The sequence below is a fragment of the Peromyscus leucopus genome, chromosome 7, assembly GCF_004664715.2.
Source record: "Peromyscus leucopus breed LL Stock chromosome 7, UCI_PerLeu_2.1, whole genome shotgun sequence".
Taxonomy (NCBI): Eukaryota; Metazoa; Chordata; class Mammalia; order Rodentia; family Cricetidae; genus Peromyscus; species Peromyscus leucopus.
Window position 1 is genome coordinate 13,163,997 of NC_051069.1, and position 27,567 is coordinate 13,191,563.

Here is a 27,567-nt window from a genome sequence, read left to right on the forward strand (position 1 = left end):
AGTGATATTTTATTTGTGCTTTAATAAATAAAGCCTACCTGGAGATCAGAGGAAAAAGGCCAGCCATTATAAGTAAACAAAGAAGCCAGGCAGTGGTAGTACATGTCCTTAATCCTATCCCTTAGCAGGCAAGATCTCTGTGTGTTCAAAGCCACACTAGGGAACAGAGCCAAGCGTAGTGGCACATGTACCACTACGTACCAACCGTACCCCAATACCAACCGTAGAGGTCTGGAGGTCTGTGCAGACAGACAGAAAGTGACAGAGCTGTGTAAAAAGAGGAAGTGATGTAGCTGGGCTAAGATAGCCAATGAGAGAACAGAACAGAAAAGGCATATGAACATGAGTATACAGTAAGAAGCTCTCTTTGGAAGCTGTGGAGTTGGGGAGGTAAGGTAGCTCATGGTTTGCCCTATTCCTCTGATCTTTCTCTCGGGCTTTAACCCAAATTTCTGGCTCCGTATTTTTTTATTTATTAAGACCATTCAGAAATTTGTATACATTGTTTTTATAATACGAATCACATAAGTAAAACAAAAAAACTCATGGGAAGATGAAGTTTATTTTCCAAATATACTATGAGGAAAATCTAATAGGAAAAAATAAACTACAAGATCCACAGAAAAACTACTTGATATTTAAATTCACTTGGAAGAAAAAGAATCATGAGCTGGGTATGGTGATGAATACCTTTAATCACAGAGGCAGAGACAGGAGGATCTCTGAGTTTGAGGCCAGCCTGGTCTACAAAGCAAGCTCTAAGACAGTCAGAACTAAATAGAGAGATCCGGTTTCAAAAAATAAACAAATAAATAAATTCATAAGCTAAGCAAAGTTCAGGCTATAGTTATTTGAAGATATAATAAACAAGACTAACAAATAATGCTGACAGTAGTATTAAGAGGAAATTACAGACTGGGGTAGTATTCCAATATAGGTAAAATATTTGCCCTGCAAGCATCCGGACTTGAGTTTAACCTCTAGGGCCCACATTTTTAAAAAGCTGGGCATGGTAGCATGTGTCACTAGGGAGGTGGACACAGGTGGGTCCTTGCTGTCCAGCCAGTGTAGCCTACTTCCAAGTTGCAGGGTCAGTGAAAGGCACTGTCTTAAACAAACACAAATAAATGTGGACAGCATCTGAGAACACTCAGAATTGTTCTCTGGCCTCGACACGTGCTCCTGCACACACACAAATAAAATCAGGCACACAAACAAAAGAATAAGAAATTATATCTACATAATTATTTTAAGAAGAAAAAAAAAGATGTACTCTGATTCAAATAATGACAACAACTATAGAAATGACATTTCTTCCTAGCACTTGAGTGTTCAGTACTCTATCAAATTCTTCATACATATTGTAAAATTTAATAAGAAATTTAAAGGCCATTTTTGAAGAGTCTTTTTGTTTGCTTGTTTTTGTTTTTTTGGAGAATTTCACTATGTAGCTAAGCTGGCCTCCAATTTGCTAAGTAACACAGGCTAGTCTAAACTTGAGATACTCCTGCCTCAGCCTTTCTGAGGGCCAGATTACAGGCCTGGGGCTCCTTTGGTCTTTTTGAGACAGAATCTTGCTGTATAACCCAAAGTGCAAGAACATAAGCATGCTGAAGTGACCAAGGAACACTGTTCTCTGAAGTAGATGGCAGAAATAAAAAGATTAAGTAAAATAAAATAAAAAAAATTCAAAGAGATATAAAAAAAAGAATTAAATGATCTTCTGAAGGTCTCAAAATTAGTAAATGGATGAGCTAGTACTGGGGGCAAGCCAACCACCCCAAAATCTTAAGCATTACTTAAACTATGAACAAATGAAGACCAATCCCCAGTTCCTCAGCCAAGTCTGAACAAATAATCAATCATGTTTGCAGTGAGTTTGCAGTAGCCTACCTGCTTTCCAAAGAGGAATGATCTTCTTGAGGTGGTTAATGAAAGATAGACAGAACAACTTCTTTGAAGTAAAATAAATTATACTTTTTCTATTACAATTAATCAAGAATCTACAAACTGAAATGTCTATTTCCTAAAATATAAATCTGAAACCAATAACTTCTAAATTATGAAATGGTAATGTAACTAAATTTTGTCTGAAGGAAAAAACTAGCACCCACACATGCTGATACTTCACAAATCTAACATAGACCAATTTTGCAATCAGTATTGTTTATATAACATGCAATGAGAAAGTTGTGATTCTTTAAAGCAAGGATTAAGACATGTTATATGTATAGGAAGAATACTTAAGAACTTTATTAGTTAATAAATACAGCTAGATGTATCTATGTTTTCAGCCTTTTATAAGTGACCAAACTATAGATTGAAAGAAAAGCTTTTTTGTCATCATTTTGTAATTAAAATTTGTACTTACATAAAATAAACAGTTAAACAGTCATTTTCTACCATATATGCCTTTATATAATTCAATTTAAAACCTCTAGAAGTCTTTTTTTTTAAGGTTTTCATTTCTGTGTAATGTCCATGTGCCTGTGTATAGTTATGTACACATGAATGCTGGGCCTTCAGAGGCCAGAAAAGGACATATGATTTCCTGAAACTAGAGTAATAGTTGCCAGACATGGCTAAGAACTAAGACATGGTCCTCTGCAGCAGCAGAAAATGCTCTTGACTTCTGAGCCATCTCTCTAGCTTCATAATCTTATTTATGAGAATTTCAATAATTTAGAGGCAATTTTTAAAGTAGAAGTTTTATAGTTTCTCTTACTAGTATAAAAAAAAATCAGAGGAAAAAAACCCAGATACTCATTATATGAAAAAGATTAACACCCAATACTGGGAGCATATATTTACACATGGAGGCCAGAGGATGACATCAGATGTCATCTGCTATCACGATCCACCGTATTTATTTGCAACAGGTTCTCTCACTGAACTTGGAGCTTATTGTTTAAGCACTCAAGTGTAAATTAAATGAAAAAAAAAAAACTCCCTATGGATATTTTTCATTGCCATAAAGGCCTTTTCCCATAAATAGTGTATTTTGCCTTAAACAAAAAAAAAAAAAAAAAAAGAGAGAGAGAGAGAGATTGCTTTATTCTTTAAATGATCTATTATAGAAACAATTCCACGACTTGGATTTGGATGTTTTTGTTTGTTTGTTTGTTTGGTTGGGTTTTTTTTGACTATCTAGCCAGAAAGCCCCTGAGATCTGTCTTTATACACCCGACATGCACAACACCCTGCTTTTATATGGTTACTAAGAACCTGAACTCAAGTGTTTAGGCTTGTGTAAGAAGCATTTCGTCCAATGAGCTATTTCTATAGCTCCTAAAAAGTAATTTTTATTTTACTCATATGTGCATATACATGTGAAGGTGGGTGTGTGCCCTCAGAGGCCAGAAGTGGCACTACATTACCTGGAGCTGCAGTTACAGACAAGTTGCAAACCACTTGACATTGGGTGCTGGGAACCAAATTCCCATCCTCTGGAAAAGCAGCAAGCACTATGAACCACTAAGCTATCTCTCTAGCTCCCTAAAAATTAATTTTAAGAAATAAGTATCAAGCTAGGGATGAGAGACTGTGGATAGCATTCACACTACACCAAAACATAATAAAAACCTCAAAGGAAAAAAAATACTGGAGCTGAAACAGAGCCACTTCAGTGCTAGGCAATCAGGGATGGTAATCTATTCACTGTTTGTGAAAGTAAATGTTAAATGAAGATTAAACATTAGGTTTAATATATAAAAATAGTAAATTGGTCTATAAGCAACAAACTATTACATACAAATCAATCATTCCAAGTAACTAAAAACTAGTGATACTCTTTCCTATAGCCCTGTTGGTACATCAGCTCATCTTCATGCTGACTGATCAAGATGGATGCAAATGAACAATGTGAAGTCCCTTTAACAGGATCAAAAAATATTTAGGTACTTGTACTGACCGGCTCAGAATCATAGCAATAATCATCCCAGCTCTGTCTGAGGGGTTTCTTTGTTATCTGAAAGCAAGGCAGATTAGTTAGGTAGAAGTTATTAGGTAGGAATTATACTTATGTAATGATCTCTGAGATGCAGTATTCAGAAAGCAAGATTTCTAGCCAAAGAACAGTTATTTTGCACAGCAACATACACTAATAAAAACTAAATAAATATTCAGATTCTGGGAGACCCTATATTATTCTATTCAATATATACATGTCAATGTCCAGTGGCTCTGTTATTTGTATTTACCACTAAGTTCCTTATCCTGTAAGTACTGACATTATGTATGTATGCCACAGCCACTCATTACACAAAGACTCAGGAATATAAAATTCTGAGTCAGTAAAATTTCACATCTCATTTATAAGTGATTATCACCTATTTAAAGAAAATAATCACTCTGGAGCTGAATTAGTAATTTTAAAAATTATACTTAATTTTGTACAGTAAAAATTTCTAGCATTCAAACAGAAAGTGAAGTAACTTCTAAGTTCTAGATTTATTAACACAAAGTTAAGGTAGTTTATATTATATTATATTAATATGAAGTTTTAAAGTTAAAAAAAATTAGCAAGTAGAGTATACTGTACATTTGAGGAAAAGTCCATGGTATTACTTTCATCATCTTTACTATATAATTTTGATGCACTCAAGTGTAAATTAAATGAAAAAAAACTCCCTATGGATATTTTTCATTGCCATAAAGGCCTTTTCCCATAAATAGTGTATTTTGCCTTTAAAAAAAAAAAAAGAGAGAGAGAGAGAGATTGCTTTATTCTTTAAATGATCTATTATAGAAACAATTCCACGACTTAGATTTGGATGTTTTTGTTTGGTTGGTTGGTTGGTTGGTTTTTTTTTTTTTTTTTTCTCGAGACAGGGTTTCTCTGTAGCTTTGTTGCCTTTCCTGGAACTCGCTCTGGAGACCAGGCTGGCCTCGAACTCACAGAGATCCGCCTGGCTCTGCCTCCCGAGTGCTGCGATTAAAGGCATGTGCCAACACCGCCTGGTGGGTTTGGGATTTTAATGAGGAGGAAAAAAATAGAGAAATGAATATCGTGAAAATCTGTGAAGATCATTTCTCATTATGGAAGCTTAAGGCTGTATTCTGAATTTTAAAGAAAGATATATTCTCTAAATCATTTGCCTTTGAAGAATTTCATCTTGACACTTTGTTCTATTTTGTTTTGTTTTTAACACAGAAACTCACAAGGTAGCACAAGTTTCCCTGGAACTCACTATATAGACCAACTGGCCTTAAAATCATGGTAATCTTTCTGCTTCAGCTTCCCAAATTCTGAGATTACCAGAATGAGCCACCATGCCTGGCTTCCTACAAAATGTTTAAGAGGGCTGTTCATTAAATTATACAGTGATACTCTATGTTAGTATCATAGCATGCAGAAGTGTGCATTAGACTGCAAAACATGCAAATCAAGTTTGAAGCAATCTCTTAAGCAATAGGTAAGCATTAATTACCAGTTACACTTAACATCCTCGGTATATAAAAGTAAGTCACAATGAAAGAATGTAACATTTTTCTGATCAGAAAAGCACTATGAAACAGCTTAATATTCTTAAAAGAATCTCACAAAATGCATAGAAAACATACTTAATGTTTTACCACGTGTATAAAGGAGATAATCATTTTTACATTTGGAAGTTACAACACTTAAATTTTAGACTAACTACATAAAGGCACTGGTTAATATCCATTATCTGACTTGAGGGGAAAAAAAACACTAAAAAACTTTTTCAGTAACTAAAATCTAATTATTACCTACATTTCAAAATGCTTTTTGTGAACTCTCACCTGATTGAGATAATGATACTCCTCAGGCTGTTTAAGGTGGAATGCTAACCTCTCTTCTTCACTTGCTCCTGCGAGGAGGTAATAGAATACATGATAGTTCCTGTTGGGAACAAAATATATAATAAACATGACTAATTTTGTTTGTTTTTTTGTTATTTTGTTTTGTTTTTAAAGAACACATTACTTAGTAAACTGTTTGATTTACTTCAATTTTAAGGCATTGTGACAAATTCAATATTTAGTATGCCTATAAAATAGAATATAGAATACCAAAAAAGGGAGGAGACAGAAGCAGGAAAATGAGAAATTGGGGATTTTGAAAATGGTCTTCTCTAACACTAATAAAGAAAAAAAAATGTTCACAAATTTGCTGAAATTACTCTTTCAGGGCTCCAAAAGTTAATCAAGAGCTTGCAGCCAATTAAATCCAGTAAGGTATTTACCGACTGCACCTAACATTTTATCTACATTAACACAAGAGTATATACATCTTCTCAAGTCGACATGAAGCTCTACTAGACAATAAAACAAGCCTGAACATAGTCAAATGAAATCTAACCACTGTGCAATAAAATTAAAACCAATAATGGAAATTCCCAAAATTCAAAACTATGTGGCCAGATGTGGAAGCTCATGCTATAATCCCAGCACCCAAGAAGCTGAGACAGAGAACTACTCAAGTCAAGCATAGGCTACACAGTAAGTTCCAGGCTAGCCTGTGCTAGACCAAAACCTTGTCTCAAAAAAATAAAATAAATTACCAAGAAAAAAAAGAAAAGAAAAGAAAGAAAAATAAGGGGGTAAATGAATAAACTAAACCCAACAAGCAGAAGAAAAGCAATAGCAAACATTAGAGAACAAATACATAGAATAGTGAGTAATAGAGAGTACAACGAAATTTTAAAAACTGGTTCTCTGAAAACATGTACAAAATTAACAAACCTGTATTTAAACTGATAAAAACAGACTAAGACAAAGTCAGGAATGAGGGAGGAGAAACACCATAGCCAAACTTAGAAAAATGAAAAAGACTATGATACAGTATTATTTATTATCAAGTTAAGATAACCCACATAAAATGAACAGATATCCAGAAAAATACAAGCTACTAAATTCAACTAAACAAAATTCAAACAACTCTATAACCACTAAAGTATTTGAATTAGCAATCAAAACTTCTTCTGAATAAAAACCAAGAACCAGATATGACTATGCTGTTAAGGTGACTCAATCTTTCAGAAGCTTTTGCAAGAAATTACAGTGAGGAATAGCCTTCATCTCATTCTAAGGAAATATAGATTAGACCAAAAAGGTAAATCTTAGAGCAGTGGTTCTCAATCTTCTTAATGCTGCGACCCTTTAATACAGTTCTTCATGTTGTGGTGACCCCCAACCATAAAGTTATTTTCATTGCTACTTCATAACTGTAATTTTGCTACTGTTATGAATCACAATGTAAATATCTGTTTTTCCGATGGTTTTGACCCACAGTTTGAGAACCACTGCCTTAGAGCATTGTATCTTATGAATACAGACAGAAAAATTCCACACCAAAATAACAGCAAACCAAATCCAGAGACACATAAACAGACTTGTCATACATACACGCACTTGTCAAATAAAGCAATCAAAATAACAATCAGCTTGTAAACTCTGTATTGTCACTTCCAATTTATTCTTTAACCCAAGAAAGCAAAATTATATCCCCACTACTCCATTATAATGTTCAAAAAACCACACAGATTGCTTATAGAATGAGCTAGAGCTTTCTTTGTGCATGTGTTCTACTGAGTATACCTACAGCCTTCTCTCTATGTATTCAAACATCTCCAATAAAGATCTTCTCTTATTTCTGCTGGCCCCCTTCTCTCTCTCTCTCTCTCTCTCTCTCTCTCTCTCTCTCTCTCTCTCTCTCTCTCTCTCTCTCTCTCTCACACACACACACACACACACACACACACACACACACAAACTAAATTCTTAACCTAATCCTGCCAATAATTCATTTTCATTATGTAGTTAGTCATTAATTACTGAGCTTTTTGTTTTGTTTTGTTTTGTTTTTTGATTTTTCGAGACAGGGTTTCTCTGTGTAGCTTTGCGCCTTTCCTGAAACTCACTTTGGAGACCAGGCTGGCCTCGAACTCACAGAGATCCGCCTGCCTCTGCCTCCCAAGTGCTGGGATTAAAGGCGTGCTCCACCACCGCCCGGCAGAGCTTTATTACATATAAGGACCATGTTAATCCTGTCCTAAATATAGTCTTTCAAGGCCAAATATGGTGTCCTAGACCTTTATTTCCAGCACTCAGGAGGCAGAGGCAGACAAATTGCTCTGCATTTAAAACCAACCTGAGCTCCAAGACAGAAAAGGCTACAGAGTAAGACCCTTCATTAAAAAAAAAACAACAAAAAAAAAAAACTAAATAAGTAAATAAAACCAACAGGCATGGTGGAGCATGCCTTTAATCCAAGCACTCAGGAGGCAGAAGTAAGTGGAACTCTGTGTGTGAGTCCAAGATCAAGCCTGGTCTACAGAAAAAGTTCTAGGATAGCCAGGTCTGTTACACAGAGAAACAGAGAAACCCTGTCTCAAAAAAAAAGAAAAGAAAAGAAAAAATATATATATACAGATATAGATATATTAAAAAAAATTTTTAAATAGAAAACCTTTAATTTCATTTAGGCCTTGAAACACACAAAGAAAGATTTTAAGTACGTAAGAAGAAAAGTAAGATGCCCAAGGTATACATAAGAGTTCAGGAATATTTATCTTCACACTCTGGGTCATAACTTTATTGTTAACACACTGACATGTGAAGCAAATTTTACCTTGCAAAATTTGGTTTCTTTATCTGAAATGTGTAACATGTTTCATTTTTAAGTCCCACGTACCTCAAATATGACAACAGAATTAAGAGCTTTTATGAAAACTCATTTTGTTTGTAGTTGATTTTAGAGAAAGTGTCTAACACTATAGCCCCAAGCTGACATGTCACTTACTACATACCCTAAGTAAGCCTTAAACTCCTGGTAATCTTCCAGCCTCAGCCTCCCAAGCACAGGGATTACAGGTGTGAAACACCACACCTAGCTTATTATTACTTTCAAATGAGAAGAACACTAAGAAATATGAGAAAGGCCCATAGCTTATAAAGACAGATGGCTCTAGGAAGAATGAGTTTATCACCCGAAAAACCACTTTCCTGTTCTCAATTTATCTAGAACTGAGAAAGAATAACAGTTCTGCATATCCAATAAAAATCTCCCAAATGCCTTTAAAAGGAAAAATAGCATTCTACCCAAAAAAGAAATAGTAGTTACACATAAAAATTATGCATGACATACAGTGAATTAAGGGTCGCAGTATACAAAGAATCTAAAAGGGAATCTGTGTAGTGCTGTTAATTTCATCTAATTATACAAATAAAAATATTTACCGTTCATTATGCTCTTGATAAACAAGTCTAGATTTCTCCAGTAGGTATTTTTCAACATAGGCCCTGGAAGAAAATAAAACTGGTTGACATAAATAATAAAAATTGGTTTAGATAAATAAATAATAAAGTTTAATATATGGTAGATTTTATTTATTTAGACAGTTCAAAAGTATAAAGAAGCATTCTCCAGATGACAGCAGTACATTCATCATAATTGTTATAGATATTAGCATTATCCATGTTAAATTCTCAAAAACCTATCAATGCCATAAAATGGCTAGAGAATGAGATAAGAAGGTAAACTCTATCAAGAGTAAATACACAATAAATCCCTATTTGGAAAAATAAACACAAAACCAAAATCATAAACTAGTTATCAGCAACACAATCATGAATATGAACCCAGGTCTGATTTCACTACAAAGATTGACTTTCGATTCTATTACTTCCTAGACATCTCTTTTTTGTCCATCCTAATCCATGAGTTCTACTGGTACAAAAGTTATCAGTTCAGAGAATGAGTTAGTCAAACTATACCACTACATTTACCTGCTCACCACAATGCTGAGCACATTACATGTGTCTGAAATTCTACTTGAAACCAGAATAGAAAAAGAAGGGACGGTGAATTAAATATTGTTGACTCTATCTAGGATGTCCTTGCTCTATTTAATTATTTTCTCTATTTTTATGTATATCTGACTTTTCAAATAAAATTATCTAAAATTTGCTTCATAATGTCAAGAAGATAATTAAAAATATTAACTTCATTCAATTTGTCCAAACTGACCACTATGACCATGCTATAACCACTTTTTCTTGCTCATTTACTACAATCAACTTACATAAATATCTATTTCCCCAAAAAGACAATGAAAACAAAGGCAAAGAACATGCTTATGTTTTTTTATCTTCAATATTTAGAACAAAACCTGATACTCAAAATGCACCCCATATATATATGCTTAATAAATAAATAAATAAGTTAATAATGCTCATATATATGTTGTTAACTACCACAGAATAAAATGTTTATACTTTTTAGGTAGTCAACAGGAGAGCCTGCATTTCCTTCAATAAAAGAAACTAGACATCTACTTTCTAACTCACAAAACTATCTTAATCAATGAAGATATACACTACTATCTTCAAGGTTGAAAAGCAATGTACATGACTTTACCTATTGCTATTCTCTTGTAAAACACAACTATAAACCTAACTCCTACTTTAAAGAGAAAAAGTACCAACTGAGCCTTTGAAAACTGGTAAGTCTTAAAAATCAAGAAAAGACATGATCTATGAAACTGCCATTGAACATCTCTCCTGAACTTTTGTGGTTGCTGATGACATTGGTTTTAGGTTCTTCACAGATAGGCCAAGAGGTTGTATACACGTAATTTTGGCATTTTTTTTTTAATGCAGAAGTAAATAAGACTGAGCATAAAATAGCATAAAAAAGAAAAGTAGAGACCAATCTACTTAATAATAGGAACACAAAAATCATTATAAAAACCATCAAATAAAGAAATAACAATTTGTATGTATGTGCATATAAGCCAGTGTGTTTGTACTGACCAAGTGAAACTATTTTTCAAGGAATTCCAAAGAGCTCATTATCAGAGGAAAAAAAAAGGATCGGGGATTTAGCTCAATAGTAGAGCGCTTGCCTAGCAAGAGCAAGGCCCTGGGTACAGTCCTCAGCTCCAGGAAAAAGAAAAGGAAAAAAAAAAAAAAGTATCTGAGACAGAAGACATGTTTATCTACATAGATCCCATAAACACCTTTGATAAAATTTAATAAGTAATATATAAACTCAAGACAATTAAAATCAATGCTTAGCCAGGCGGTGGTGGCGCACGCCTTTAATCCCAGCACTCGGAGCAGAGCAGGCGATCTCAGTGAGTTCGAGCAGCTGGCTACAAGTGAGTCCAGGAAAGCGCAAAACTACGCAGAGAAACCTGTTCGAAAAACCAAAAAAAAAAAAAAAAAAAAAATCAATGCTTAATTAGTTAATACAATAAAAGCTCTTGAGCTGGAGTTTTACTTAATGGAGAAAACGGTATTGACTTAAAAGACAAGAGTAATATTAGTGATATTTATAATGGCTTAGCTTTTAAATATCCCCCACAAAGGCCTATAGGCAAAAGACTGAATGACCAGTCTATAGTGCTAATAGAAAGCACACTGGGCCTCAGTGGAAGAAAATTATCTAATTAAAATGTGCCCTTGTAGAGGATACTGGCTCCTCTCCTCCTTCTCTCTCTCTTCATTGCTTGCTTTCTAGCCACCACGTGGTCTATCTCACAATCCCATCAATGATACTCTGCCTTGCCACAGGACCACAAATAACAGAGTGAATTAATCGAGGGTTTATACCTCTACAACTGTAAAACAAAATAAAATCTCTCCTCTTTTATCTTTAGTATTTTGTCACAGTGATGGAAAATTGACTTAGTTACATTTCCCACTGCTAAGGCAGAATGCCTTATAGAGAAGGGGAGAGAGGAAGGGAGGGAGGAAGGGAGGGAGGAAGGAAGGGAGGGAGAAAAAGGAAGGAAAGACAGACAACGGAAGTAATGATTTTGTTTTAATTCATGGTTCAGAAGACAGACCATCATGACAAAGTGGCTCAGTTCATTGCAGTGGGAGTTTAAAATAGTCTTTTGCTGTTCTTAGCAGAAACAGAAGCAGAGAGCTAGGGCCAAGAGTGAGACTGGGATAGAACCCTCAGGCCAGTCCCAAGTAAGGTACTAATCTGTTTACAAATATTATAATATGCCTTGAACAATCAAGGCAACAACAGTAAAGTACAAACCATCCATCAAGACACTAGATATAAAACTATAAAAACCAATAAACAGTAAGAAAAATATATTGTAAGAGAAAAATCACACTCATAATAAAATACTTAAAAATATACTCAATCAAATACACAAAAAAATTTAAGTACTTTTAAAAAGTACAAAGATATCTCTCAAATAATTGCAAATTTAAACATTAAATCAATGAAGCAAGAAACAGCTATAAAAGAACTTTAAGTACACAGTTAGCCTAAAGAATCCAACCTGAAAAAGCAGCACACAATATGATTTCAACTATATATTTTGGAAAGGTGATATGGAGATAGTAAAAGACTACGAGTTACCAAGACCCGGAAGGTAACAGGACTGAATAACCCAAACACAAAAGATTTTAACACAGTAAAATTATGCTGATGTATTAAATGTAAATAGCATCTGTACATTTCTCAAAACCAACAAGATATACAACACAATTAGCAAACTTCAGTACAAGTTATAGATTTCACAATTAATAAAAAGCAGCAACAACACTGTCATCAGTTTTAACAGACCACACTAACAAAAGATGTTTGTAACAGGGGAAGCTATGCTGGAAAGGATGGGAATGATACATGGAAGCTCTCTGTAATTCCCGTTTCCTTTTGCTGTGTATCTGAAACTGGTCTAAAGAATACTCTATTAATTTTTTAATCTATAAAATATATTGCTGGCACAATCATATGACTAATCAGAGGAACTGTAAAAATTTTTACTGTACCAAAGTTAATACCTTGACTGGGAGAATACTAATGTGGCTATGTAGAAAAGTGTAAATACCATAATTAAAGGGCCATTTTCTGACTTGAAAATAAATTTTTGAAAATTTATAATATAAACGTAAATACATGCAATTGTTAACAGTTAACAAATATAAATTACGGATATTAATAGTCATAATTAGTCTTAAATTTTTCTCAGTTTGAACCCACCAAAAAGTGAGGAAACAATTTTTATGTAGATACCAATGTCATAATACATAGCTTATGAAACGAGTTATAACTAAAATAAAATATGCTCCAGGGGCTGGCAATATAACTCAACAATTAAGAGCACTGGCTGCTCTTTCAAAGGATCTGGGTTCCATTCCTAGCACTCACATGGCCGCGAACAACCATCTGTAACTCCAGTTCCAAGAGATCTGATGCCCTCTCTTCTGTTCCCCAAGGGCACTGTATTCATATGGTATATGCACACACAGAAAATAAAATTGATCTTAATATACATATGTGTGTATATACCAAAAATGTATGTATGGACACATGTACTTAATATATAGACATATATGTTTATATGTACCAAAATATATTGCTTCTAAGCAGCAGTACTTACCCAAGTACAGTGCCTGTTTCTTGGTAATTTACTTGAATAAACTTGCCAAAACGACTTGAATTGTTATTATGAGCTGTCTTTGCATTTCCAAAGGCCTGTCAAAATAAATATTATTTTTATTTAAAGTAATTTTTAAACATTGCTTGAAAACCAAAGAAAAAACAGTAAGGCAATTGATTTATATGTTTAGAATCATTCAGATTTGAGGTAGAATAAAAGAAAGTAATGAAAACGCTGGAAAAAAAGTAAATTTTCACTTTATACTAATTCAGTAAAATAAACCTCAATTTTTACAACCTAATATATAGGACTAAAAAAAAAAAACTCAGTTGTTAAAAGCACATGCTGTGCAAGCATGATCTGAATTCAGATCACAACACTCCTGTAAAAAGCCCAGTGTGGCGACACACAGCACTTGTAACACCAACACAGCAGGTAGACAGAGAGGAGAAAGGCTGAGGTTTACTGGCCATTTCAACTAGTTCCAGATTCAGTGAGACCCTATCTCAAAGGAATGAGGTGGAGAGTGACAGTACAGATCAATGTCCTCGTCTGGTCTCTACTTCTATGTCTACAGGTTCCTGTACCTACAGACACATATGCACACAACACACACATCCATATATACACAAGATTATTAAAATAAAAACATGTTTCTTTAACAAAAACCCTGGCAACTTCACAGTCACAAGAGCCATGGCAACAGCCACATTTGTAAGCACCCAGAAGCACACTCAGGAGGCAGGGATAATGGTGATGGCATAAATCACCACAGGACCAAATTCAACAAATTCAACAAATATCATTAGGTAATTTCAAGTGGCATGGCCACTTAGAGAGGAACGAGGGCCTGTCAACCTTGGGAAACTGTGGCCACTGGTCAGGGAGCAGACACAGGTAAGTGCTGCCAAAACCAAGACTGGAGCTGCCCCATCACAGATCGTGAAGACTAAATGCTTATGCAGAAGTGTTGAAGACAAAATTAAGGTTGTGAGGTAAAGTTTTTTGGGGGGGAGAGGGAGGTTGAAAGTGGGCTGGTGGCTTGAAGCCACACAAAGAGGTTCATTAGTACTAACAAGTTCTTTTTTTAAAAAGACTAATCTCATTCATGTCAAAATATCTTCATATCCCAGAGATAGTCAATTTCTTAAGTTTATACTTAAGTATTTTGCAAACCTGAAATAAGAGGCTAAGAATATAGTAATTATATAAAAACTGATCATTCTGGAAGTATATAAATGAAGTTTCAGTAAGGTACTCTACTTATCTATTTAAAACAAAGCTATTGAACAGATGACAAAAGAACTATAAACTCCCTGTATCATCACCCAAAGTATACACCAGGCAATGGAATAATGAATGGCCAGCAATAAAGAATGAATGAAACAAAATCAATGATGAAAAGTCAACACTATGCTTTAAAAAATAAAATAAAATAAAAACCTAGACATAGAATACAATTATACAATCTATTTATATCCAATTCTTAAAAAAAAAAAAAGATAAAATAGTAAGTAAATCAGAGGTTGTCTGTGAATTGAGGTAGAACTGGGTGGGATATGTCCACAGGGGACCATGGGTTGATAGAGATACTCAGCAAGATGGCTTAGGAAGTAAAAGCCCTTGCCAGAAAACCTGAAATCTGAGTTTGATCACCAGGTCTCACATGGTGAAAGGAGAAAACTGACTCCCAGGAGTTGAACTTTGACTTCTACATACGTGGTGTTGACACTCACACATCTACACATATACAGAAACAAAAATATTTTAAAATTTTAAGATAGTCTGAAGCTTTATTATATGATAGTAGTTAGATGGTATACTGGCTGGTTTTGTGTGTCAACTTCACACAAGCTAGAGTCATCAGAGAGGAAGGAGCCTCAGTTGAGGAAATGCCTCCATGACAGCCAGCTATAAGGCATTTTCTCAATTAGTGATCAGTTGGGGAGGGACCAGACCACAGTGCATAGTGCTGTCCCTGGGCTAGTGGTCCTGGGTTCTATAAGAAAGCAGCCTGAGCAAGCCAAGGAAAGCAAGCCAATAAGCAGCACCCCTCCATGGCCTCTGCATCAGTTTCTGCCTCCAGGTTCTAGCCCTGCTTGAGTTCCTGTTCTGCCGTCCTCCAATCATGAAAAGCAATGTGGAAGTATAAGCCAAATAAACCCTTTCCTACCAAAACTAAGACAGATGGATAAACATTTTTACATATTTATGTATTCATTAAATTGTACATTTTAAATATATCTTATTAAAAGTTATAATTCAATAAAATTAAAACTTTTTAAAAAGCAGGAGCTGGTGCTGTATCTCTATTCCACCAAAAATAAATCATCCACTGCCTAGAAGAGTAGCCTATTCATAGCATCTTTAAAAACATTGATTTTGAAATGATTCATTGACCGTTTTTCTTCTTGTAAATATCATTAAGAATCACATCCTTCTAATTACACACACACACACACACACACACACACACACACACACACACACACAGCTGAAGAGATAACACTTAACTGACACTTCATCTATTACTTCTACTCCAAAAGGTATCAGTGTAGTCAAAACCAGAAGCATGGACCTGAAAATTTGTTAGAAATACAAAATTTTAGAACCTGCAGTTTTGTCAGAAATTCTGGGGATAAGGTCCAGCAATCTGTGTTTTAATAGTTCAAACACAATGTAACATCTGAGAAACATTATCTACCTATCTAGCATGCATGTATTTCAATTTCTATGAAATTAAATTTTAATGAGTACTAGAAATTACACTACAGTGACATAGCAATTATGAATTCCTGAAATTCTCTACAAATATTGCTTGTGAATGCTTATAATCCCTTATATCATTTTAAATAGGTGATGGGGAGAGTTTGGATGCTCAAACACAATCAAGAAAACTCTGACAGACACATCTACCCATCCACTGTGTCGCACACACCTGAGCAGTGGTGAGATCTGAATGTCTCAAATCATTGGTCAATTCTGTCCTTCCTTTGTCCACTATAGAAGACATTTTCCCTAAGGATTTATAAAAATGTCACAAAATCAAAAAATATAAAAAGGTCTGTATCATTTAAATGTTATATGCTACTTTGGTTTAAAAAAAAAGGAAAACAAGCAGGATTAGAGGAAAACAAATGTAGTTTCACAATATACTATTACTATTTTCACATGTGCAACTTCTTTTGTTTGTTTTAAAAACAATCTCACTATATCTCAGGCTGGTCTAAGATTTACTATGTATGCAGCCCAGATTTACCTTTAACTCTAGATTCTCCTACCTCAACCTCCAAAGTGCTACAATTAGAGATTTGCAACAACATGCCTGGGCATACAACATGTTTAATCCTATCCAAAACTATAATAGAAGAAGCCAAGCAGAGCTTTCCCTGTTATGTTAATTTTTTTATTAGAATACAAGTCTATTGATCAGGTGAAATCCTTTAGGCCCATGTTGATGAGAGAGTCTTGTAGACACTTCATCACAGGGTTATACGGATGGCAAATACATGTGAGAAAACATGCTCAACAACACTACTATAGGATTTCATTTTTAAGACCTCAATGTACCCAATACAGTGCCATTATGCACCTATCAGAATGGCTAGAAGAAAAATGGCAATGACAAATGCTGCTGAGGATATGAAGCAACTAAAACATTAATATTTGCTAGTGAGAAATGACAGAACCACTCTACTTATACTATGATACAACAATCCTACTTCTTGAACACTGAGGTCAATAAAAATACCAGAATAAGAAACTCTGAAAATCTTCCTTCATTAGAGAGAGAGAGAGAGAGAGAGAGAGAGAGAGAGAGGGAGGGAGGGAGGAGGAGGGAGGGAGGGAGGAAGAAGGAAGGAAGGAAGGAAGGAAGGAAGGAAGGAAGGAAGGAAGGAAGGAAGGAAGGAAGGAGACAAGAACTGTCCAAAGAAGATCTTTTAAGAATTTTATTAAGTAGTCAAGATTTTCAATAATCCTTATAGATGGCACTTATAACACTGGCTAAATTTTAGGGTTTTGTTGTTTGTTTTTAAATAAGCATTGTAGCATTTAATCTATTACTATTCATTCTTCCCTACCTCCACACTAAAAGAGTACCAATTTCTCTAGTGGTGTCTAGAATACTTTATATTTATTTATTTATTTTTTTTTTTTTTGGTTTTTCGAGACAGGGTTTCTCTGTGTAGCTTTGCGCCTTTCCTGGAACTCACTTGGTAGCCCAGGCTGGCCTCGAACTCACAGAGATCCGCCTGCCTCTGCCTCCCGAGTGCTGGGATTAAAGGCGTGCGCCACCACCGCCCGGCGAATACTTTATATTTAAAAAATGATTTTTTTTATATAAAGTATTCTAGACACCACTAGAACAAGAGATGAGGTACTTCCAAAGCACTGTTCAGAATTCAGCCTATCCAGCATTTCCCTGGAAAAAGCTAAACTGACTCACTGATCACTCACTGAGAACAGCCTCTCCATACCCTTTATCACCATGTTTGTTACTCCAAAACAACCAGGGGCAATTGTTTAAGCACTAAAAATACTTAAGGTGTTAATAATGGGGAGAAGAGGGGGACTTCATAATTTCAAGTATAAAATAGCCTAGAAAAGATATGAAAGTCAGGACTGGAGAGGCAGTTAAAAGCACTGGCTGCTCTCTAAAGGACTAGGTATAATTCAGAGAATTCTAATGGCGAACTCCAGCTCCGGAAGATCAAATACCCTCTTCTGGCCTTTCCCAGCACTGCATACATGTACACACAAACATGCATGCAGACAAAACACTCATACACATAAAATAATATAAAAATCAAAAAATAGTTATTAAAGATTGAGTCCACATAGAAGCCAGTGTGCAAGAGGGTTACAAATGTCAGAATATATGTTTGCTCAGCAAAGAGCTCAGACTTGTGCTTGAATGTGAGGCTGCATGATAGCAAAAAATAAAAGGGGAAAAGTCAAGTTGATATTTACCAGGCTGAGTGTGAAAATAGTGCTTCAATAAGCATATAAAACTTCAAAGAAAAATCTAAGAACATTAATAACTGTAGGTACATATTAATTTAATTATATCACAGAAAACAATGGATAATTATATGATCCCGTGCAAAAAAATACAGTATTTAGAATATTAGTTCAGAAGTCATGAAACAATAAAATATTAGTAACAAAACTACTAATCACAACTCCTGAGGAAATCTTATTTCCAGAAGTATCACATTACTTTTCACCTTCTTCCTTTGTAAAGCCAAATACAAACAGAATTTTGCCCTGCTTCTTCTACCTTTTTTGTAAAGAGATAGACTACTATTCTCAAAGAAATGGTTTTTAGTTGATTTTTCTTTTGATGATACTAATGATAGAATCCATGGCGTGCACATACCAAGCAAGTCCTCTATCACTGAGTTACAACCCTATAAGAACCATTTCCAAAAACAAATTATTAGTAGCACACCTGCCTTGTTTCTTTACCGTCTTAGAGGTTCCCTTGGTCACTACAAATGATGTCTATTCTTATAGTTTTATTTCATCTTCTCACATCTATCAAGTTTTGCTTGAATATTTAAGAAAATTATTTCCAGCTTGGTGTGGTGGCACAGGCCTTTAATCCCAGCACTAAGGAGGCAGAATAGGTGGATCTCTGTAAATTCAAGGCTAGCCGGATCTACATAGTGAGTTCTCAGATAGCCAGGGCTGTGTAGAGATTCTGTCTTTAAAAAAAAAAAAAAGGAAGAAAAGGAAGGAGGGTGGAAGGGAGGGAGGGGAAGGGAGAGAGAGAGAAAGAGAGAGAGTGAGAGAGAGAAGAGAGAGAGAGAGAGAGAGAGAGAGAGAGAGAGAGATAGAGAGAGAGAGAGATTGAGATTGATTGTTTCTATATATATATATATACCTTACCTCAAGTACTGGTCCAGCTCCAAGAATAATTTGTTCTACTCCGCTAGCAAATCCTTTTTGACTGAGGGCAGTAAGGTGATGAATAAGAAAGTTTGTGCTTTGTGTCTTCCCAGAACCACTCTCTCCTGAAATCACAATACACTGATTCTTTTTGCGCTGAAGCATAGCATGATAAGCTACATCTGCCACAGCATATATGTGGGGTTCAAGTTTTCCCAACTGGTGGTTATCATACATTTTGACATATTTGGGGTTATAAATAGGAAGAAATTTGAATGGGTTAATAGCTATTAGAATACTGCCAACATAAGTATAAATTTTTTCATGCTTAAAGCGATTCCGTAGGTTTTCTAAGAGAGTTTTCTCATTCAAATCAGGTAAGCTACATAAATCATCAAAGTCTTTCTGTTGAGGCTGTGGAAGAAAACCCCGTTCCATCATCCTGCGGCGTTCTTCAGTTACCCGTAGCCATGATTGGAGGCTACCATAATGAATTGATCCATCAAGGTTTTTTTCTCTCAGAAGAAAGCGGTAGTCCTCTCCACTCAAGCGATTTTCCAAAGCCATTCGGGGCCACAACATCATTCGTTGAACTGGACAGTCGGTTGGATTGAGTATCCATTCTTCCCCACCAAATTCCTTTACCTCTGCTAAAACGTAACATTTTGTTTTGTCTAGGTGAAGTCTATTTATAAGAGAGTCAATCACCTCAGCAGCTGTGGAGTTTTTTCTGGCAGGAATCGGACAGTAAATTGTCCCTTCTGAAATTGTCCCAGGATATATTCGTAATGTATGTTCATTATCCTCAAAGCGTCGTCTTCCTCCATCACTTACATTCATATTGGATCTTGTCCCATCAGAACGGAGAGTATGCATTCAGGACTGGGCAAATCATTTTCTTGGCAAAAGAACTGGAACATAAAAGACAAAAACACTGAGCAGTCACATTGAATATTGTTTTCTGTGCCCAAAAATGAAAGTCTTAACAAGCATATTGACTGCAGCTTTCTGAACACAAAATCCCAATTCTCTGTATAAGAGCAAGTATTAAGCAAAGCATGGTAGCACATGCTTGCAATACCAACATTTGAGAGGTAGAGACAGTAAAATAAAAGAGTTCAAGGCCATCATTAGCTATCTAATAAGTTTGTGGTCAGCCTGAGTTACGTAAGATCTTATTTTCAACTAGAGGAGGAGAGACATTTTGCAAATAGTCTCAGTGAAACCATATAACATTAAGTTTTACTGTCCAATTCAGTGTACTTTCTAAAAACAATAATATACAAAAATATATGTACTGCTGTTTTGTTATTCAATAACCCAAAAAGAAAAAGCAAATTATTTTTCTGCTATATCTTTGAAGAATCTCACTAAAGACTGAATTAAGGGGACAGAATAATCACAAAGCTAATTTTATACACAAAATCTCTTAATGATAACACAGAAACAAGAAAGAATGCCATCAAAGGAGGAAATGTTTTGTGAAACTCACTAAAACAGAAATTAAAAGTCTTAAGCAAGGAAAAACAAGAAACCAACTATTTAAACATTTTCAAGGAATTCTGGCTCTCTACTCCCTTCTTCGTGGTCAAGAAACAGAGGTGATTTAATAGGAGCAACTCAAAGATCATGCCCTGAACTTGCTAAGTTGACAAGATTATACAAGCAGGTACCATTACAAGCTTTATTCTAACCCCCTACACGTTGTCCTTCAATGCTACTGTTCTTTTTTTTTTTTTTAAGATTTATTTATTATTATGTATGCAGTGTTCTGCCTGCAATGAACTCAGGTCCTCTGGAAGAGCAGTCAGTGCTCTTAACTACTGAGCCATCTCTCCAGCCCCTCTACTGTTCTACTTTTATCTACTTGATTCCATCCTTCATAACCTTATAATTTCTAAAATTCCACATACACTACTTCAAGATGAATGATTTCAACTTTCACAACTTACCCCAAAAAAATTATTTCCTACAAATGGTTTCTCGACCTCACAATTTATTTTTATCTCTTCTCTACCCTGCTACTATCTACAGAAAAAAAACAAAAACAAATCCTTTTATATATTTATATATGTTGTATCCTTTCTAAAATTAACAAAAACTCTCTAGTTCCTAATGTATTTTTTAAAAAACATAAAAAATTCAATTTATTTTATGCTACAACACTCTTTGCAAAGACCTCTGATCAAAAAATTATCTTTATTTTTATCCTAGATGGCCTTTAAACAGATGATGGAATACATAAAAGGTAGCCACGTATCCATGGCTCAAATTCAACAAGTATGAAACAGCTATACACTTGCTGTTCTACTCTACAGAGATAACCATTATCATGAGTTTGGTATCATGTTGATACATGTTTATTACCTAGGTAAGTTTGTATAAAATTATATAAATACCATTTCCTGTTTTTAACCTTTAAGAAATGGTATCATACTATACTTAATAGTGTGCTGATGCATTCAAGTTCAGTAATGCCAAATCATAACCCAGTCCATGATTTTACCATTGTTTATCAACCCACTATCCGTTTAGTGAATACTACTACTATTCCAATACTACACTAAAACACTAATGTTACAGTTCTCATATATGTATCCTCATTTATCTTTGCTAACATTTCTTTGGGTTTTACACACAGCAGTGAAATAACCAGTTTGGGGATACCCCTTAAGAATCAGATACTACAAAAAAAATGTTGTCCGAACAATAGATCTAACTGACAAGTATGAAAGAGTTCAAATTTTTCTGCCTCCTTATCAAGCATTAATATTGTCAGAATCAAGGTTCTACCAATCTACAAGTATGAAAAGAGGTCTGGTGACTGGCTATTTGGATGAAGTTGCTTACCCCCAACCCTGATGACCTGAGTTTGATGCCCGGGAAACCACATGATGGGATGAAAGAACCAACCCCTGCAAATTGTCTGCTGACCTCCATATGGGTCCTGTAGTACATAACACACACACACACACACACACACACACACACACACACCTCACAGTCAAAATAGATTTTTTTAAAAAATATTTTATGTGTATTAGTGTTTTGCCATGGGTGTTGGATCCCCTGGAACTGGAGCTACAAACAGTTGTGAGCTGCCATGTGGGTGCTCGGACTCGAACCTGGGTTCCCTGAAAGAGCAGTCAGTGTTCTTAACCATTGAACCATCTCTCCAGCCCCAAAATAGATTTTAAAAGACTGGTTCATTTTATTTTGCATCTCTCTGATTATTAGTAAGTCTGAGTTACTCTAATGCTTTCATTTGCCATTTCAGCTGCTGGTTTCTTTATTTCTCTTTTATGAGCTGTCTTTTCCTTATCAATCTGAATGAGCTTTTTACATATTACTATGGATATCAATCAATTTTCAGTTGGATATGCAGAATATATTTCCTAACAACCAGTGGCTCATATTTTAATTATATTATTCTGTATGTATTTTGTGTGCATGTGCCAAGGCATGTAGATGAAGAATTTATGACAACTTGCATTTTGACTTAGTTTACATATCAATATTGTAAACAACTGACAACATAGCTGGGCAAAGTAGCACAACCTGTAATCCCAGCACTTGAAAAGCTGGGGTAGGAAAATCACTCCAAGTTCAAAGTCAGCCTCATCTAATACTGAGTCCCTGTCACAAAAACAAAATTTTTAAAAGAAAAAAGAAATGACATCTTATTGACATTATCTTCCTTTTGTGAGCACTATGCTGTGGTTTTTTTCTTTTTAATTACATTGTATTTTTCACTTCTAAAGTCTGTAATTTCCATATGTACCTGATCTTATGGTGCCCATTTAAATTTCTTAATTGTTTTAAGACCAATTACTTCCTTGCTCATCCTTGAGATGCCTGATAAGCCTAATATTTTCAGACTAATATTTTTAATGTCATTCAGACTGAACTGCTCTTCTGGTTACTTTTACTTTGTATCTTTCACAGCATTTATTACATGTTTCAGAATCTAGCTTTGTGGGTACAGTTATTATGCAGTATTTTTTTCAAATAAATACTTACTACAAATCTGTTTATTGCTTGTTTAAAACAATACTACCACAATCATGCCTTTAAACTAGTAAGTTTAGGGGCTGAAGAGATGGCTCAGTAATTAAGTGCAATGGCTGTTCTTCCAGACTAACCAGGTTTAATTCCCAGCACCCACTTGGAGGTTCACAAGTGTCTGTAACTTCAATCCCAGGGTATCCAAGCCTTCTTCTGACCCCCAAGGGCACCACACGAATGTACATAAATGCAGATAAAACAGTCATGCACCTAAGTCTTTCTTAAAATTGTAATAATAACCAGTATTCAGTTTCCCTTTATTTGCTACAATTATCTCAACCAGCAGATTCTGCTCAGTAGTAAGAATGAATACACTTAGCAAGTTCTAGTTGTGACCCTATGGTCTCTGGCAACAATCAGCAGCAAACTACACAAGAGATACACTGAATAACTATGATTTAATCCCTACAGTTGTTCCTGACAGCCCAAGAACTAAGCTCAGAATCTTCTTTTAACAGGAGAGCTCTACACGTTGGCCTGTGAGTTCCAGCAATGAGCCAAGCTCAGTTACAGCTCAGCTGTTTTACCTACAGTTTCCCAACAATGCTTTACTCAGCAAATTGTGTTCCACTCCCTTCCTAAATAATAAAGATACTTGGATGCACTCCCATCAAGTCTTACTGTTTTTTCAGTCACGGCTTTGGGTTTCAAAAAAAGTTTACAAAAGCCGGGCGGTTGTGGCGCACGCCTTTAATCCCAGCACTCGGAGCAGAGCAGGCGATCTCTGTGAGTTCGAGCCAGCCTGGCTACCAAGTGAGTCCCAAGAAAGGCGCAAAACTACACAGAGAAACCCTGTCTCGAAAAATAAAAAAAAAAAAAAGTTTACAAAAAAAACCCTCAAAAACCCATCTTAATGGCAAACATTCCTTGCAAAATGGCCTAAAAAGTGGGAAATGGTGGCAGACATCTTTAATTCCAGCACTAGGGAGGCAGAGGCAAGCAGATCTCTGAGTTCAAGGCTGGTCTGGTATACAGAGCAAGTTCCAAAAACAAAAAACAACAGCAAAAAAAAAAAAAAAAAAAAAAAAAAAAAAAAACTTCCTACGTAAAAACTGCATGTGGAATTCCCAAGCAAGAGCATCTAGCAGAATCACTTGGAGAACCTGTTTTAATTTAAACTTTTATTTTAAATTATGTGGGGGGGTTGGGCTTGTGAGAGTGCAGTGACCTTGGAGATTAGAGGCATTGGATCCCCTGGAACTGGAGTTATGGGCAATTGTGAACAAGCTGATAAAGAGGCTAGTAAACAAACTCAGATCCTCTGCTAGAGCAGCAATCTCTCTTATCAACTGAGCTGTCTCTGTAGCCCTATTTTCTTTTGTAGTTTTTTACATTTATTTGCTTATTTATTTATCTGGAGGGGAATCACACTTGTGGCAAAGCATGTATATGGAGGTCAGATGATATCCTGGGTTAGACCTCTGGCACCTTATAAACAGGCTAATATAGCACATTCCAGAAATTACAGCACTTCTGAAGTTGAGGCTAGAGAACTGTTCCAAGTTCAAGGGCAGCCTAGACTACCGCAGTGAGTTCAAGCCCACCCTGGGATACATGGAGAAGGAAAAAAAAAAAAAAAAAAGAGTCCTATCTATAAATGAAAACAGAGACTATGAACATTAAAAAAAAAACGAGATATAAGAGATGGGACAGTGGTGGCACACGCCTTTAATCCCAGCACTTGGGAGGCAGAGGCAGGCAGATCTCTGAGACCAGCCTGATCGACAGAGCAAGTTCCAGGAGAGCTACACAGAGAAACTTGTCTTTAAAAACTATTAATAATAATAATAGCAATAAAGAAAAAAGTAAGTAGAGAAACATTTTGTAGAAACCCCAACAAGAGTGCATGCTAGCTGATCTTCATCACTAAACAGAACACAAGAACCCATGTTTGACCTACAATAGATCAATGCTGAGTAAAAGCCAAATAGTTCATGAAAGAGAACACATTTCACATACATCAATAAATAGGAGGGGGGAATGAACTTTCATATGGCACAATAGCACAGTGGTACTTCTGATTAAAGTACTAAGTTCTCCTTTAAAATTCATCCACTTTCAACTGATAAAATTTTTAACTGGCCTGACCTCATCCTTCATGTATAGAAGGAAAAGGGAAATCAATTGTGACATAGTTTACTTCATTCTTCCTACACAGAATGGTCACAGAGAAGCTATACTTTGCTGCAAGTAATAGAAAGTATCTTTTAAGAACAAATAATCAAAACAAAACAAAAAGGCCAGGTGTGGTGGCACATGCTTTTAATCCCAGCATTCAGGAGAGAGTGGCAGAAAGATCTCTGAGTTCCAGGCCAGCCTGGTCTACATAGTGAGCTCTAGGACATCCAGGACTACATAGAGAAGCCCTGTCTCAAAGAACAAAGACAAAAAATAAATAAAAAATAAAAAAATAAAAATAAAAAAATACAAGACTGCTAAACTAAAATGATACAGATCTAAAACTGCTGCCAGTCACCTACCCTGAATGCATAACAATTTCTCTGCAATAACAGAAAAAATAAACCAATACATACAATGAGGTCTTATCAATACATCTATACCAATAAATCCAGTTATGCCTTAATGTGCCAATCAAGTCCCTTATTCTTTGAGCCAATTAAAGGTAGACTTCTCTTTCCTATTTTTTTTTTTTTTTTCCGAGATAGGGATTCTCCGTGTAGCTTTGCGCCTTTCCTGGAACTCACTTGGTAGCCCAGGCTGGCCTCGAACTCACAGAGATCCGCCTGCCTCTCTCTTTCCTATTTTAAGAGAACACATCATAACATGTAGCACTTCAGTGTAACACTCTAAAACATAAATATCCTTTGTAATCTAAATTCCTAATTCCCAAAAAGTCTGAGTCTGAAGAGCCAAATACACTCAAATAAACCCTATTTCCTTCATTATTTTGATATTCAAGTAGGGCAGTAGCCTCTAACATTCAAATTCACTATTCAAATTAAGGATTAAGTTGATTTGGATACTGGGAAACTTGTAATATCAATTGTGTAGAAATATGGAAAGTGGGATATAATGTCCAAGTGAAAAAAAAACAGAAAATTATATATAAAGGAATATGTATATTAAATGGATCAAAACAGGGTTTGGGGGAAAATCTTCCAGTTTTCATTTTACAGTTTTCACCAAGAGCAAGTTTAATATGCACTGCCTCATTTAAGCTCAACAGTAATTTTCTGGGAGATGAAATAAATGTCTATCAGCACAGGTAACCCATAAATAAAACACAAAAACACTGAGAACATACTTTAGGCTATAAGATCATATTTCAAGTCAACAGGGGAAAATAGGAACCATTTAAACATGATGTAAGGCTGTGGGCATGGTGGTATACACCTATAATCCCAACGCTTAGGAAGTAGAGGCAAGAAAATCAAGAGTTCCAGACCAGTCTTGGCATATAGTGAGTCTAAGTCCAGCCTGGGTTACATGAGGCTCCATCTCAATCGAAAAAGGAAGGTGCAGAGAGCGCTGCTATCTGATCTGAAGAGATGCAGTAAGTCACACTGCAAGCTCCTACCACCAAAGATGTAGTCAAGTAGCATGCCTAACCATGAAAGTGTGATATTAAATCCAACCAACTGCTTCCAAGTTGCTTTGTCAGGTATTTTATCCCAGCAATGAGAAATGGGATTGACACAGAAAACTGGAACCAAGAAGTGACATCACTTCTGTGTTAAACTTGACTATCAGGTTCTTGAGCCTTTATGAACTTGTTTGCAGGATGAATAAAGAAGAGTTTGACGATAAAAGCTAAAGAAGTCCTAGAATACTGTACACACAGATTAACGTGTGTCTGCACATTAGAGAAAGAGCAAAATGTCAACAGAAATGCAAATGGTACAGACTGTGATCAAAGGTTTCAGAGAGGAATAAGGACGGTGTGGAACTGGAGACCATTCATGTTCTGTCCAGCAAATAATCTGGGTATATTCTGTATCCTGAAAACTTGACTGAGAATGAATTAAAATGCATTTTGCATTATGAGATAGCTAGCGACGAGTCTAAGGAGATTAGGGGTAGAATGACCGATTTGAATGGGAAATCTCCACCACAGGGCTCATGTGGTTCACTCATTTGGCTCACAGATGGTGGTAGCACTGTTTGAGAGACTGTGGAATCTTCAGGTGGTGGGCTGCTGGTGGGAAAGACTTGAGGCTTATAGGCTGGCTTCTCTTCTGACTAAAACTCTGCATCCTGATACTAACATTTTATGCTGCAA

General features: G+C 35.6%; 1 protein-coding gene across 9 annotated transcripts in view; it reads right to left on the reverse strand.

Annotated features, from left to right (window-relative positions):
- Myo9a (myosin IXA) overlaps window positions 1-27,567 on the reverse strand; it is a 240,569-nt gene that overhangs the window by 142,232 nt on the left and 70,770 nt on the right. For 7 of the 9 annotated variants that reach the window (XM_037207448.1, XM_037207447.1, XM_037207452.1 and 4 more), the window contains 5 exons: window positions 19,263-20,173; window positions 13,371-13,465; window positions 9,202-9,264; window positions 5,764-5,863; window positions 3,911-3,967 (listed from right to left, as the gene is read on the reverse strand). In XM_037207448.1, the coding sequence (XP_037063343.1) occupies window positions 3,911-3,967; window positions 5,764-5,863; window positions 9,202-9,264; window positions 13,371-13,465; window positions 19,263-20,138 (1,191 nt within the window). In that variant the 5' untranslated portion in view covers window positions 20,139-20,173. Of the gene's footprint in view, window positions 1-3,910; window positions 3,968-5,763; window positions 5,864-9,201; window positions 9,265-13,370; window positions 13,466-16,308; window positions 16,389-19,262; window positions 20,174-27,567 lie in introns of those variants that run through there. The other 2 variants (XM_037207454.1, XM_037207451.1) reach the window with 2 other exon arrangements.